Here is a 14419-nt window from a genome sequence, read left to right on the forward strand (position 1 = left end):
GGACTTTTCAGGCTAAGGAAGTAACAAGAGCAATTAGCTTCTCTCATAATTCCTTGAGTCGAGGAGTTAATGTAGGTAGAAAAACTGGCGTCCGCCCCCCCACCACCCTCCACCCCTGGAACTTTTCCGTTGGAGCTTTTAGGTATTCGCCAATTTCACCATTAGGTGTGTTATTTTTGTAACTTGAAGGAAAAAACAAAAAACAAAAAAACTCATGTTTTAATAGCACTGGATTCCTCGGACGGAGGGTGGGGGTCCGGCCAGGAGCCTCTGGCACACTCCGTCCCTTCTACCCCTCAGCTCGGCCGCCACCTGCGAGCCATTGATGTGCGGGAAGGGCGCTCCCTACGGCGGGATCCTCGCCGGTCGGAGGCCGGTCCCAGGCCTGGCGGGGGTTGACCCCGGAGGGCTGGGTCGGGGCGGGACCCCAGACGCACCTGCCCGCGAGGCGGCTGCGCGGACAGACGTTCCAGCCCCTCCCGCCTAGCCGTGTGTTTACGTGGAGACGAAGATGGCGGCGGCGGCGGTGACGGCGCTTCCCGTGCTGCTGAGGGCGATCCGCCAGTGAGCGCGGAGACTGTTTCCACTTCGGGCGGGGGAGCGCCGGCCTGGCTCGGCTCTCTGGGCAGCGGAGCTTGCCGTCCCACCTCCGTCGAAATCGACCTTTTCCCGACCACCCCTCAACCCCTGTTTTCCCCTGCCTTCCTTGCAGAGGCCATGGAGGACGAGGAGAGACAGAAGAAGCTGGAGGCCGGCAAAGCCAAGGTAGGAGAGCCCGAGGCAACTGGGCCTGCGGTGGGAGGCGATGGCTAGCAAGGAGTGGGAGGGGGTCTGGGAAGCGGAGTTCGCCGCAGCCCCAGTGCACTGCAGGAGAGGGAGGTGCTGCAGGGTCTGCATCTCTCCTCGCCCTCCTCTCCCCTTTTTACAATTGGGGGACAAAGCCTTGTGCTGCTAGCTAGCTGATAATACTTCCGTGAGGATTGAATGTTGTAGCTTCTTTCTCGTGAATGTCCAAATAAAACTCCCCTTTTACTGTATTGCTGTAAACTAGTGTTTAGTTGCTCCTAAACCTCCGACCTTTCATTTTTTAAGGAGTTTTCTGGGTGGTGCAGGCATTGTGTTTTCCAGGGTGGGGATTTGGAGCTTTTCTTTATTGGGTTGGGGATTTGTACGCTGATCATCGGCTTGTCTTCCTTAGGTGGCACTCTGGCACTCTTGGGTGTGTGTGATTGGCCTGTGACAGCTGTCTCAGCAGTGGCTTGTGTGTGCCACAAGTGCCAGCTGTGAACTTGGCTTTAGGGGCGTTTTTAGAAGCGTGTCTTTGTATGTTTGTATTTGAAGGTCTTTGTCATGGCATGCGCTTTTGTGTCGTATGGAATGTTAATGCAGTCTGTGAATGGAACTTCTGGGGAGCGAAAGGTTCCATATGCCTAGTAACACCTATAGAATTCCTGCTTTAAGTAATTTAGTTGTTATATATCTCTCTGGCGAATCCTGATTATGCGTGTGCGTGTGTGTATATGTGTGTGTACGTGTATGGAAAAGCCTGTAAAGCTAACAATACAATACACAATTATACAGAGGCATCGTTCATTGGGCTTCATGAGAAATTTAACATATACAAAATATAAGCTGCGTAGCATATTTCTTTTAAAAATTACATGTTTGAGCATATATTTTGTCTGGGCTCAAAAGCCCCCTTCCTCCCTTCAATGAAGTCTTCTTTTATAGATTATATTCTTTTTAGAGATAATTGTTAGCAATCATACTTGGACAAAAAATTGTATTACAGGTAACTGTTTTTCCTCTCTTCCTTTCTTTTCTCTTCTCCGCACATAAACAAAGGAAACCAGGTTAGTGATTTATTATCAATGAAGGGCCATACCGCAGAGATGCAGTGATAGAAGCTCAACGCAAGTTTGTTAAATGAATGTATATGTAAAAACTAGCTTCATATTTCTAAAATATAGTTGACTTTCCTATAGGATCCCTCTATTTAAGGTAAAGATTTAAATGCTTGTATATAGCCAGGTAAATTTTTACTTTCGAATCTATAAATGGTGGGAAAGGGTAATCAGGGTACCTTTAGAAGCCCAAGCGCTTACACTTGTGCAATCTGAGGGGCTGAGCAAGCTCTCTGCATCTAAGGAAGTAGTGGAGATGAAGTGTGTGCCCCCTCCAAAAGCATTGAAGATCTAATTAGATATCTTATTTATCTATTACCTCAGAATTTTTATTGCCTGCCCCCAGAAATATCTTTCCTAAATATATGTGAAGCAGTCCTACAAAACATAGTTTACTTTGGACATACACATTTCATAATAGAGGATTTATTTAAATTGCTTGCAGTTGTAGTTGATTTGGCAAAATACAATTCTAGTTTCTTTGTGTGTTTCTTTGTCTTTCAAAATTCTACGTATGGGGTAAAAACCTGTTTAAGATGAATTTTTGTTGTAAAAGATTATCTTCTTTTAGAATTTAGTCCTTTTTCCAGTAAGATATAAACCTATGAGACTTGTAAGGCAAGGTATGTTTGCTGCAACATTAACTATACAATATAAAAATGCTGACATTGGGAGCCTGGGGCGAGAAGATCGCTTGATGCCCGGAGTTCGAGACCAACCTGGGCAACATAGACTCCACAAAAAATTAAAAAAAAAAATAGCTGGGCATGGTGGTGTGCGCCTGTATGTATTCCCAGCTACTCAGGAGTCTAAGGTGGGAGGATCACTTGAGCCCAGGAGTTCGAGGCTGCAGGGAGCCATCATCATTGAGCCACCGCACTTCAGCCTGGGCAACAGAATGAGATCCTGTTTCAAAAAACAAACAAACAAACAAAAACCCTGGAAATAACTTTTAAAGACAACATGAAGAGAATCATTTTCTAAGTCATATAAACATGATGGAATATTTTAAAGCCATTAAGATTATGAAGACTGCTAGGAATATGAAAAATAGTGTGAAAAGGGCATTATCAAAAATAGCATATACATTATTTCATTTGTATAAACGTGTGCTTTCAGATTAGAACTGAAAAACTCTGGATTATAATGTCATTCAGCAAACCTATATTGAACTCCTATTTTATACCTAGAGGTGGTGACAGTGTCTGCTCTCAAGTTGCTCACTGTTTAGTGGGAGAGACAGACTCTGGGTGATAAGTGCAAAGAGGGATGAGCTGCAGTGGGATTTGGGGAATATTTTTCCAGATTTTGTTAAAGTGTTCTAAATGCTACGATCTCATTTTATAGAATTACTAACAAGGCTCTTACTAGTGATATTAATGCACGGTAAAATAATGCCTTTCAAATAGTAGTTATTCATACGTATTTGCTTAATGAATGAGCAGAATTATTACTGAGTCATTAATAAGTGTTACTTTACTAGCATGGTTGTAATTTAATAACAGTAATCTAGAATTCCCTTAATGTGAATTCCATATTGCTGGTATCAGAAACAACTTTAAATGATCATTTTCCAAAGTTTATCTGAGACTTCATTCTCCAAATGTCTCATTTGTTCACTGGACTTAAGTATTATATTTGATAATCTAGTTTCACAAACCACAACTTATAAATCTTTTGGGGGATAATTTATTGGTAAACGGTTCCATTGAAAAATTCCCTTTCTGTGTCTAAACCTTATAAATGATCACTGCTTAAATAGCTTGTCATGCATGCGGTATAATATATAGTATACTTTATAAAATATTTTATACTACCCCAAATCTGTAATAATGGGTTAATGAATTGTGGTATTTAAAATAATTCTACAAAGACTTTTTGAGTTCAGAAAATGCCCACAAATAATGCCAGGTTAAAAAGAAAAAAGTTACCAGAAAAAGGTATATGTACATATTTAAATATCAAGACACCTGAAGCACCAAGATATAAATTGTGGTTATCTCTGGGTGGTGGGTTATAGGCAATTTTAATTTTCTTTACACTTTTAGTAATTTCCAAATTATTGATACAATATATCTCTTTTATGCCCAGAAAAGAAGGATCAAATGCCTTTTTTTTTTTTGAGACAGGCTGTCTCCCAGGCTAGAGTGCGGTGGCACGATCTTGGCTCACTGCAGCCTCCACCTCCCAGGTTCAAGCGATTCTCCTGCCACAGCCTCCCGAGTAGCTGGGATTACAAGCACATACCACCACGCCTGGCTAATTTTTGTATTTTTAGTAGAGGTGGGGTTTCACCATATTGGACAGGCTGGTCTTAAACTCCTGCCCTCAAGTGATCTGCCTGCCTCGATGTACCAAAGTGCTGGGATTACAGGCATGAGCCACTTGCATTCAGCCTCAAATGCCATTTTTAAAAAACCATGAAGGCTTATCAAATACATTATATTAAACACTTTTTTTAGTGTATGACCATTATCCAGAACAGGAAAATGAGGCATAGAATAACTATGTTTCCTATTTTAGTGTAGGCCTGGAATTGTAATTGTTATTTCAGTGCAGAGTGTATTCTATAGTTGGGATTATACTGTTAGACATTTTATAGATCTCCTTTCTGTTTTTGTTGTTCTTCTTCTTTCCTTACTGTTAGTTCTTATTGCTATGGGAATGCTCTTACTCTTCAGCTGCCTCTTTTCCTAATTTGCTGTTTTAGGTTTGCTACAAGTAAACAACCCAGAACTGAGCTTGATAGAATACTATGTAAAAAGAAAACAACAACAACAAAAAACAAAGATCTTAGGCGGGGTGTGATGGCTTACACTTGTAATCCCAACACTTTGGGAGGCTGAGGTGGGAGGATCACTTGAGCCCAGAGGTTCTAGACCAGCCTGGACAATGAGACCCCATCTCTAAAAAGAAAAAAGTATAAAAAACAAAACAGGCAGGGCGCAGTGGCTCACGCCTGTAATCCAAGCACTTTAGGAGGCCGAGGTGGGTGGATCTCCTAAGATCAGGAGTTCGAGACCAGCCTGGCCAACATGGCAAAACCCCATCTCTACTAAAAAATATAAAAAATTAGTCGGGCGTGGTGGCAGGCACTAATCCCAGCTACTGGGGAGGTGGAGGCAGGAGAATCACTTGAACCCAGGAGGTGGAATTTGCAGTGAACTGAGGTTGTGCCACTGCACTCCAGCCTGGATGACAGAGCAAGACTCTATCTCAAAAAAACAAAACAAAACAAAAACAGAGACCAGTGGAGCTTGCCCAATGGGCTTTAGGGCAATTTAGTTTTTCTGCTGCTTGTTGGTTGTTTTGGTTTACTATTGGGTCTCAGCTATTTCCTCAGTATTGATATTGCAAGAAGCATGACCCTGGGAGATGTAAGACATTATTACTGCATTATGTATTAAGTAAATATTTTCAGAGCTGGGCTAACTCCCTCTACAGTTTTTTGACAGGGATGGCACTACATAGGTTGTCCTTGTGTTGAACCAAACTATTTTAACTCTGCTTTAAATGACTTCATTTTTTCCCAAGTATAATTATTCATGTACCGTAAAGAAAGTATTGTAATTTAAGTGAACAGAATTAAATAGAGGACAGTTGTATATTTAATATAAAATTATTACTCTTGTAAATTTGCATTAGGTATGCTGTTTTTAAGTTATTCAGTATTTTATATAATGGGCATTATTTGCTGAATAATAAAAAATTATTGCCTATTATATTCAGTAATTTGTAATTACATGACTTTTGTTTAACAAGCATTTTCAGTGTGAAGAATAGTTACAATTGTGTACCAAAAAAAGGATAGTGCTCCATGCAAGCTGTGTATTGATTATTGATAGCAGGACTTTTCAATTACTGTTTCCACTGTGATAGACAAAGCTGATTATGGTGTAAAACTGTTCTTTGCATGTTTCAGATAATGTGTTCCACAGCTAAGAAAGTGTTTTCCCTTCCCATTTTAAGCATTCTAGTTTTTTATACTTACATGTGACAGAGCTTACTTAGCATTCAGAGTAGATGCAGCAGTTTGATAACCTTCATCAACATTTATTGCGGCAATGGTACGTTGCCTATGACTTAAAACTAATTCATGACCTTAAAGCTTTTTTTTTTTTTTCTTTGAGACAAGGTCTCGCTCTGTTGTCCAGGCTGGAGTGGCAGCCTGCCTCGACCTCCTGAGCTCAAGTGATCCTTCTGCCTCAACCTCCTGAGCACCTGGGACTACAGATGTGCACCACTACACCTAGCTAATTTTTAAAAATTTTTTGTAGAGATTGGATTTCACCATGTTGCCCAGGCTGGTGTTGAACTCCTGGGCTCAAGCGATCCTCCTCCTTTAGCCTCCCAAAGTGCCAGGATTATAGGTGTGACCCACTGCACCCAGCTCAGGCTTTGTCAGAATGAAGCAAAACATGGTGTTTAGAGAGATAAGGTGGAGGAAGGAATGTGATGCCCTGTCAGTGAAACTGAAAGTTGAATGATAGCTCATGGAAAGAGGAAGAGAAAAAGATAGGATACATCCAAGTGATTGAAATATGACAAGAACAGAACAAAAATTTTTTTCAAACAAAAACATCTCTCATTTTATAAATAAAAAGGTTCGTAGTAAAAACTATGACTACAAAATGTCTATTATAGGCTACTGAATATTGAAATGTAAGTGAATTTCTTCTAATATAGCTAGAAAAGGTTATGGTAAATTGTTAAACAATGAGGGACATTGTTTATATTCATTTCTTAGTAAGATTCCACTAAAATTAAGATTAGTCACTTTATATAATTGGTTAACATTCATTTAAAAACTTTAATTTGAAAAAGCTGTGGAATTTTTCAGAACTTATTTATAAAAGCAGTTTGGCATCTGGGGTGTGTGTGTGTGTGTCTGTGTGTCTGTGTGTGTGTGTGCTGGAGAGAGGGAGAAAGAGAATTTATAATATTGCTCTCTGGCCTAGTAGAAATGGCACTAGGACTTTGGAGACATTTGTTTGCTCATTTGTTCAACCAACATTTTTGAACGCCTACCACTGCAGCTATGAACTTTTACTTAGCAAGCTTTTTTTTCCGCCCCTTCCACCCCACCCCCACCCGCCGGCCCCCACCAAGATGGAGTCTCGCTCTGTGCTGGATGGAGTGCAGTGGCACGATATCAGCTCACTGCAACCTCCGCTTCCCAGGTTCCAGCTATTCTCCTGCCTCAGCCTCCCGAGTAGCTGGGACTATGGCGCCTGCCACCACACCTGCCTAGTTTTTGTATTTTTAGTAGAGACAGGGTTTCACCATATTGGCCAGGCTCGTCTCGAACTCCTGACTTTGTGATCCGTCCGCCTTGGCCTCCCAAAGTGCTGGGATTACAGGCGTGAGCAACCGCGCCCGGCCGCAAGCATTTATTTAAATGATCACAAATTCTGTGCCTTATTTTCTATTGGAATAATCTTATGATGTGTATCTCAACAGGTGTTTTGAAGGATAAATGAAATAATGGGAGCTTTTTGAGTTCTCTAGGTGCTAGATATAAAGAACCTATAATTATTTTTTTAATTGAGGTGAAACTCGTAAGAAAAATTAACCATCTTAAAGTGAACAGTTCAGTGGCTTAACACAGTGTTGTGCAACTACCACTTCTATCTACTTCCCAAACATTTTTTGCATCTCTATAACCCTGTGCCCGTTAAGCAGATATTCTTCATTGCTTGTTCCCTCTCGCCACTAACAATCACCAACACACTCTTTGGATTTACCAGTTCTAGATATTTCATATAAATGGAATCATATAATATGTAACCCTTTGTGTCTGACTTCTTTCACTTAGTATGTTTTCCAGGTTCATCCATTTTGTTGCATATATCAGTACTTCTTTCCTTTTTATGGCTGAATAATATTCCATTGTATGTATATACCATAATTTGTTTATCCATTTCTAGACATTTGGGTTATTTCTACCTTTTGGCTATTGTGAATAGTGCTGTTGTGAACATTTGTATGGATGTATTTGAGTACCTGTTTTCATTTCTCTTGGGATATACCTAGTAGTAGAACTGAGCAAGGTCATTTGGTAGTTATATTTCAACTTTTTGAGGAACTGTCAGACTGTTTCCATAGTGACTGTACCATTTTACATTCCCATCAGCAATGTGTAAGGCATTCCAGTTTTCCCACAGCCTCACTAACACTTGTGTTTTCTGGTTTTTGTTTGTTTGTTTGTTTTTAATACTCATCCTTGTGGGTATTAAGTGGTTTCTAATTGTGGCTTTGGTTTGTATTTTCCTACTAAATAATGATGTTAAGTATTATCTTTTAATGCGCTTTTTGGCCATTTGTAGTTTGTTTGTTTTTTTTTTGAGATGGAGTTTTGCTCTTGTCACCCAGGCTGGAGTGCAATGGCGCAACCTCAGCTCACTGCAGCCTCTGCCTCCTGGGTTCAAGCAATTCTCCTGCTTCAGCCTCCTGAGTAGCTGGGATTACAGCCACCCAGCACCACGCCTGGCTAATTTTTTTGTATTTTTAGCAGAGATGGGGTTTCACCATGTTGGCCAGGCTAGTCTTGAACTTCTGACCTCAGTTGATCTGCCCACCTCGGCCTCCCAAAGTGCTGGGATTACAGGCCTGAGCCACTGCGCCCAGCCCATTTGTAGATCTTCTTTAGAGAAATGTCTGTTAATATCCCTTGCCCATTTTTTAATTGGGTTGTTACCAACTTCTTTTATCTAATATTAATTGTATCTATATCTATATCTATCTATCTGTCTATCTATCTATCTATCTATCTATCTATATCCTTTCTATATTTGTGGAGAGAGAGAGAGCGTGTGCACTCAAGTGCCAGAGAGGAATGGGTAGAAATACATATCCCCAGTGGGATTATCTTCCATATTTTTTTTTAAGGCTGTTTGGGCTTTGCCAAAATTTAAATTGTTGCTTTCTTTGAATAATAGATTCTTGGTGAGTTGATAAGAGCATGATGCTGAAGTTTGATTTCTTTGTTGGCCAGTGAGTCATTCCATTCCATGACCAGCTGTTTTACAGGTGCATGCAGTTGGTCAAAGGGGCACCTGTTGAATTTTTGGCTTGATCATTGCCAATCCATTTACACTGTGAGAAAAAAGTAACTTAGTGTTCAAAAATAAAAAGACCTGTCATTTTAGTATATGAACATGGCAGATCTATAGCTACTTCACCAGTATGAGATGTCTTTGTTATCATATTGATACCCCTTTTACTTTCTATCTTAGTCATCACCAAAATGTAACTTACAACACTTAGTGCCCTTCTAGGTGTACTACATAAAGCTTTGGTGGATTTGTGCATGGGTTTAACAGTATTCAAAAGTGTTCAATATTCAGAGTATTCAAAAATTTAATATTATTTCAGGAGTAGTTTTGCTTAGGTTCCTTGTTTAAATTTATAGATTCTTTTGTACTATGTAAAATTCCTTTTTCCTCCTTGTTCATGAACAATGTAGTGTTTGTTTTCAGTTACCATCAGAGTTATGATTCTTATTGTGGTTTACTGTTCTCTGAGATTTTTGTGTGGTCTGAAAGTTTCTCTGTAAGTCGAAGGGTTTTTCCCCCTTTTAAAAAATCATTTCTTAAAGCCTCCAAGATTATTGTTTTGATGATTCAGAACTATACTCAACTTCACCATACAAAGTTCTAATCTCTAAAGATTGTTTTCATAGGTTCTCTGATTTACAGATCTCTGAAAAACTAATAGGATATAAAATCTAGGCTCCCCTATTAGTACTGAACACACTACAGAATTTCTTGTTGTTTAATAGGATTGCTCATTGTGGGCTCTGTGATTAGGCTGTATTTATTCCTCTAGGATCCCACTTTTTTTTTTTTTTTTGAGACGGAGTCTTGCTCTGTCACCCAGGCTGGAGTGCAGTGGCGTGATCTCAGCTTACTGCAAGCTCCGCCTGCCAGGTTCACACCATTCTCCTGCCTCAGCCTCCCCAGCAGCTGAGACTACAGGTGCACATCACCACACCTGGCTAATTTTTTTGTATTTTTAGTAGAGACGGAGTTTCACCATGTTAGCCAAGATGGTCTCAATCTCCTGACCTCGTGATCCACCCACCTTAGCCTCCCAAAGTGCTGGGATTACAGGCGTGAGCCACTGCGCCCGGCCCAGGGTTTCACTTTTATTCAAGTTAGTATTGTCTTATTAGTTGTTTCCCCAGAGAAGATAGTGACAGGGATCAATTATAACTAGAATAGTAGTTCTCCGTATGTATCATGAATCAAATTTTGTGTGTGGAGGAGACCTTGTGGGGATTGCAGTGGGCATGAGGCAGAGATCTCAGTTAATTCTTATGCCATTTATATTCTCTTGACTATATATATATTGATTTCTTGAGAGCCAAATAATTTAGCAGATCTTCTTCTAAATGGCAAATTATTAGAAAAGAAACTATGTTAAAACTGCATTAGCAAATATCTGCTAGGAGTTTATATATGAAGTAATGAGTTTTGGCTGAAAGTTATAGAAACTCTCTCATCTAGTCATATACAACTTAAAAATATTGGAAATACTTTTGGTGTGATTTTTTTATACTTGCCAAGATAATATTTAATTTTAATTTGTATAAATTCCTTTCACAATGAAAATTCGTATCTGAGCATTTCTAATGACTCTTATAACAAGAGAACTCTCACTTTTCCACTTTAAACAACCATTCATAATTTTTTTTTTTTTTTTTTGGAGGCGGAGTCTCGCTCTGTCGCCTGGACTGGAGTGCAGTGGCCGGATCTCAGCTCACTGCAAGCTCCGCCTCCCGGGTTCACACCATTCTCCTGCCTCAGCCTCCCGAGTAGCTGGGACTACAGGCGCCTGCCACCTCGCCCGGCTAGTTTTTGTATTTTTAGTAGAGACGGGGTTTCACCGTGTTAGCCAGGATGGTCTCGATCTCCTGACCTCGTGATCCGCCCATCTCGGCCTCCCAAAGTGCTGGGATTACAGGCTTGAGCCACCGCGCCCGGCCCATAATTTTTATAATGAGGTTTGAGAAAAAGAAAATTTGAGTTCTTTTTTAGTTGAAAAGAATATGTAGTTTTTTAATAAATTCAAAGTGTGGGATAAGGTAGGTAATTTTAATAGGCCTCAGGATTTTAATTGTATGGCAGGAAAGTCTGTCTACTTTTTCTCTAGGATTTGTACTTAAATTTTTTATTGTTCTATGCTTTCTCTTCTTTCTTTCTCTATCTCACTCTCTTTCTCTCTATTTTCTTTTTCGCCCTTTTTTTTCTTTTCTTTCATTTTTGAGACAGGATCTCACTCTGTTGCCCTGGCTAGAGTGTGGTGGCATGATCATGGCTCGTTGCAGCCTCGACCTCCTGAACTCAGTTGATCCTCTCACTTCAGGCTCCCAAGTAGCTGGGGCTACAGGGGCTCACCACCATGCCTGGCTAATTTTTAAAATTTTTGTAGAGACAGGGTTTTGCCATGTTGCTCAGGCTGGTCTTGAGCTCCTGGGCTCAAGCGGTTCTCCCACCTTGGCCTGCCAGTATGCTGGGATTATAGGTGTGAGTCACCACTCCCAGCCAATTTTCTCTTTTCTGTCTCATATACCATGATATTTTCTAGGCTGAGTAGTTTAGTTTATACTTACTAATATATTCAGAAAACATCTTGGTTAAAAAATCCTTTGAATTATTCTGTGATTATGTCCCTTTATTCTATACACTCATAACCAAATCCTACTTTTTAAATTAAAAATTTGTTTCACACACTTGCGGTGAGCCAAGATCGCGCCACTGCACTCCATCCTGGGCAACAGAGTGAGACTCTGTCTCAAAAAATAAAAAATAAAATAAAAAATAAAAAAGTTGTCTCACACTTAACCTTTTTCTTTATATTGCAGTCTAATAGAATCAGGCCCACATTCCCTCATCTATTTGGTTTCCTTGCCTCTACTTCATCTTCTCTGGTTCATCCTATATATTGTCACTGGGTTCATCTTAAAACACCCTTTTCATTTTGTTAATCCTCTACTCCATTCTTTTCAGTCTTTCAGATCAAATCCTAGATAACTTAATATTTACCCAAGCCTCTACTTTATGCAAGTCAGTGGGAATTCAGAGATAAAGTCACAAGCCTGCCTCTGATACTTTCACATTCGAGTAGAGTAGAAAGTCAATCACAATATAGTAAGTTAAGTATTCAGAGTGAAGTACAGGGAGTTATTTACTCACTCAGTAAATATGATTGAGCACTTACTGCTTGCTAGACACTTTGCTAAGACTATAGGATGTTAGAGACATGGACTCTGCCAAGCTTAAGCTTGATTTAGTTAGTAGGCAGAGACGTAAAGAGATAATTATAAATACATGATGGGTAATATAATTCTGGGTCCATGAAAAACACAGAGGAGGGATATCTGATTCCATCTTAGCAGTTAGGAAAGGCTTTCTGGATGGATAAACACTGAATGAAGCCTTAAAGGATGGGGAGGAACTGCCCAGGTGAGAAGGGAGTGGAAGGTAGTAGAAGCTTCCAGAAGAATGAGACAAAATGGAAAAAGCACAGAAATGTGGAATCATTTGACTTGTTTTGGAGAAGGTATTGTATTACCTACCTTGTTTGGTATTATTGGAGTATAAAGCTATTAGCAAGATGTGGCAAGAAATGAGACCGACTATAGGCTAGGGCTCCATCTTGAAGATCCTTGAATCTATGTTAAGGAGATTGAATTTTATCCTGTATTTTGTGGGAATCTATTAATGAGGGGTGTTTTGTGTTTTATGTATTTTTTTTAGAGGCAGGGTCTCACTCTTTCACCCAGGCTTGAGTGCAGTGGCGTGATCATAGATCACTGCAGCCTTGAACTCCCAGGCTGAAGCAATCCTCCTGCCTCAACCTCCCAAGTAGCTGGAACTACAGGCATAAGCCACCCCACCTGGCTTATTGATGAGTGTTTAAGCTGGGGAATAATATGGTTAGCTAGATTTGCATTTTAGATAGATGTATTTGACAACTGGGTGGAGGATAGGTTGAGGAGGATAAAACCATTTACGAGGCTTTTGAAAGTACAAATGACAGACAGTGAGGCAGGAACAGAGGGGATACATCAGTAAATATATAGAAGGTAAAATCAGCAGACCTTAGTGACTGGCTGGATCTGAAAGGTAAAGGATAGTGAGCATGGAGAACAAATATTTACTACTAAGAAAAATGTGGTCAAGGTTTCAGTTGTTGACCTAGGCAAGATTGTGAAATCAGTTTTGTACATTTTATATTATAAGTTCCTTATTATACATCTAAATGGAATTTTTCAAAGATTTTGAATTGATAATCGTAGTGGTTATGAGGTTGGACTGGACCAGACCATCCAGGCTCAAGTCCTGACTCTGCCATTTACTAGTTTTTTGACATCAGGAATTTACTTAACCTCTCTCTTCCTCTGTTCCTCCTCTAGAAAATGAGAACAATAATAGTACTTGCCTTGTACTTGGGGTTGTGGTGAGGATTCACTGATAAGTATAAAACATTTAGAACATCGTCAGTTTATAAGAAGTGTTCAAGAAGTGTCAGTCATTATCATTATTGTCATCATCATTGTCATTGTCATCATTATTGTCAATCAGTATAGAGGATTAAGGTATATAACAGAAAATGGGATTGGAGAACTAGGGGTCAGATAATGAGGAGCCACATATGACATTTAAAATGTTGTGGATGTTATCCTAAAAGTAGTGGAAAACTGTTAAAGAATGTGTGTTTGTTATGGTTAACCTCTAATGTTATTTCTTTACCGCCCACCTCCCCCAAAATCTCATTTTAAGATAGGTATGCTGCCACCAGGTGGCAGTTATATGTTATTGCTGTACAAATGAAGTAATAAAAACCACTATGTTTCTTTTTTAACATAAAATATTTACTTGCTTAAAATAGCCAAGTGTAAGCAATCTAATTCTAGTAGGCCTCTTTTGTTCCAAAACAAAACAAAACAAAACAAAACGAAACAAAAAACCAGTTAAGTAAAGGAGAGAAAAGAGAGGGTAATTGTAAAGATGTGGAGGTTTCAGAGGAAGTTCAGAGTATAGCTAGGCCTCATGGAAACTGAAAAGCCATGGGAAACTGGTGCCATTCTCTCCATCATTTTTTTTTCTCTCACTTTCACGATATGTTATACTCCTCTCTTTGTAGATCAGCTTCCTTGCCTACATACCAGTTTGCACATGACCAAAATTATGGGATGAGTCTCCAAATCTGTTCTAGCCAATGGAATTGTTTCCTACTAAATATACCTTTATTTATTTATTTTGAGACAGGGTCTCACTCTGTCACTTAAGCTGGAGTGCAGTGGCATGATCATGACTCACTGCAGCCTCAACCTCCTGGATTCTAGTAATCCTTCCACCTCAACCTCCCAAGTAACTGGGACTACAGGTATGTGCTACCATGCCCAATTATTTTTTATAGAGGCAGGGTCTCACTGTGTTGCCTAGGTTGGTCCTGGGCTCAAGTGATCCTCCCACCTCAGCCTCCTGAAGTGCTGGGGTTATGGGCGT

General features: G+C 39.9%; 1 protein-coding gene across 6 annotated transcripts in view; it reads left to right on the forward strand.

Annotated features, from left to right (window-relative positions):
- Positions 1-469: 469 nt before the first annotated feature.
- Positions 470-14419, forward strand: part of AKAP9 (A-kinase anchoring protein 9) — a 182048-nt gene continuing 168098 nt past the window's right edge. For 4 of the 6 annotated variants that reach the window (XM_033194791.1, XM_033194793.1, XM_033194796.1 and 1 more), the window contains exon 1: positions 470-765. In XM_033194791.1, the coding sequence (XP_033050682.1) occupies positions 718-765 (48 nt within the window). In that variant the 5' untranslated portion in view covers positions 470-717. The remainder of the gene's footprint in view (positions 766-14419) is intronic. The other 2 variants (XM_033194795.1, XM_033194794.1) reach the window with 2 other exon arrangements.

This window comes from Trachypithecus francoisi, unplaced genomic scaffold (assembly GCF_009764315.1).
Source record: "Trachypithecus francoisi isolate TF-2019V2 unplaced genomic scaffold, Tfra_2.0 Lachesis_group4, whole genome shotgun sequence".
NCBI lineage: Eukaryota > Metazoa > Chordata > Mammalia > Primates > Cercopithecidae > Trachypithecus > Trachypithecus francoisi.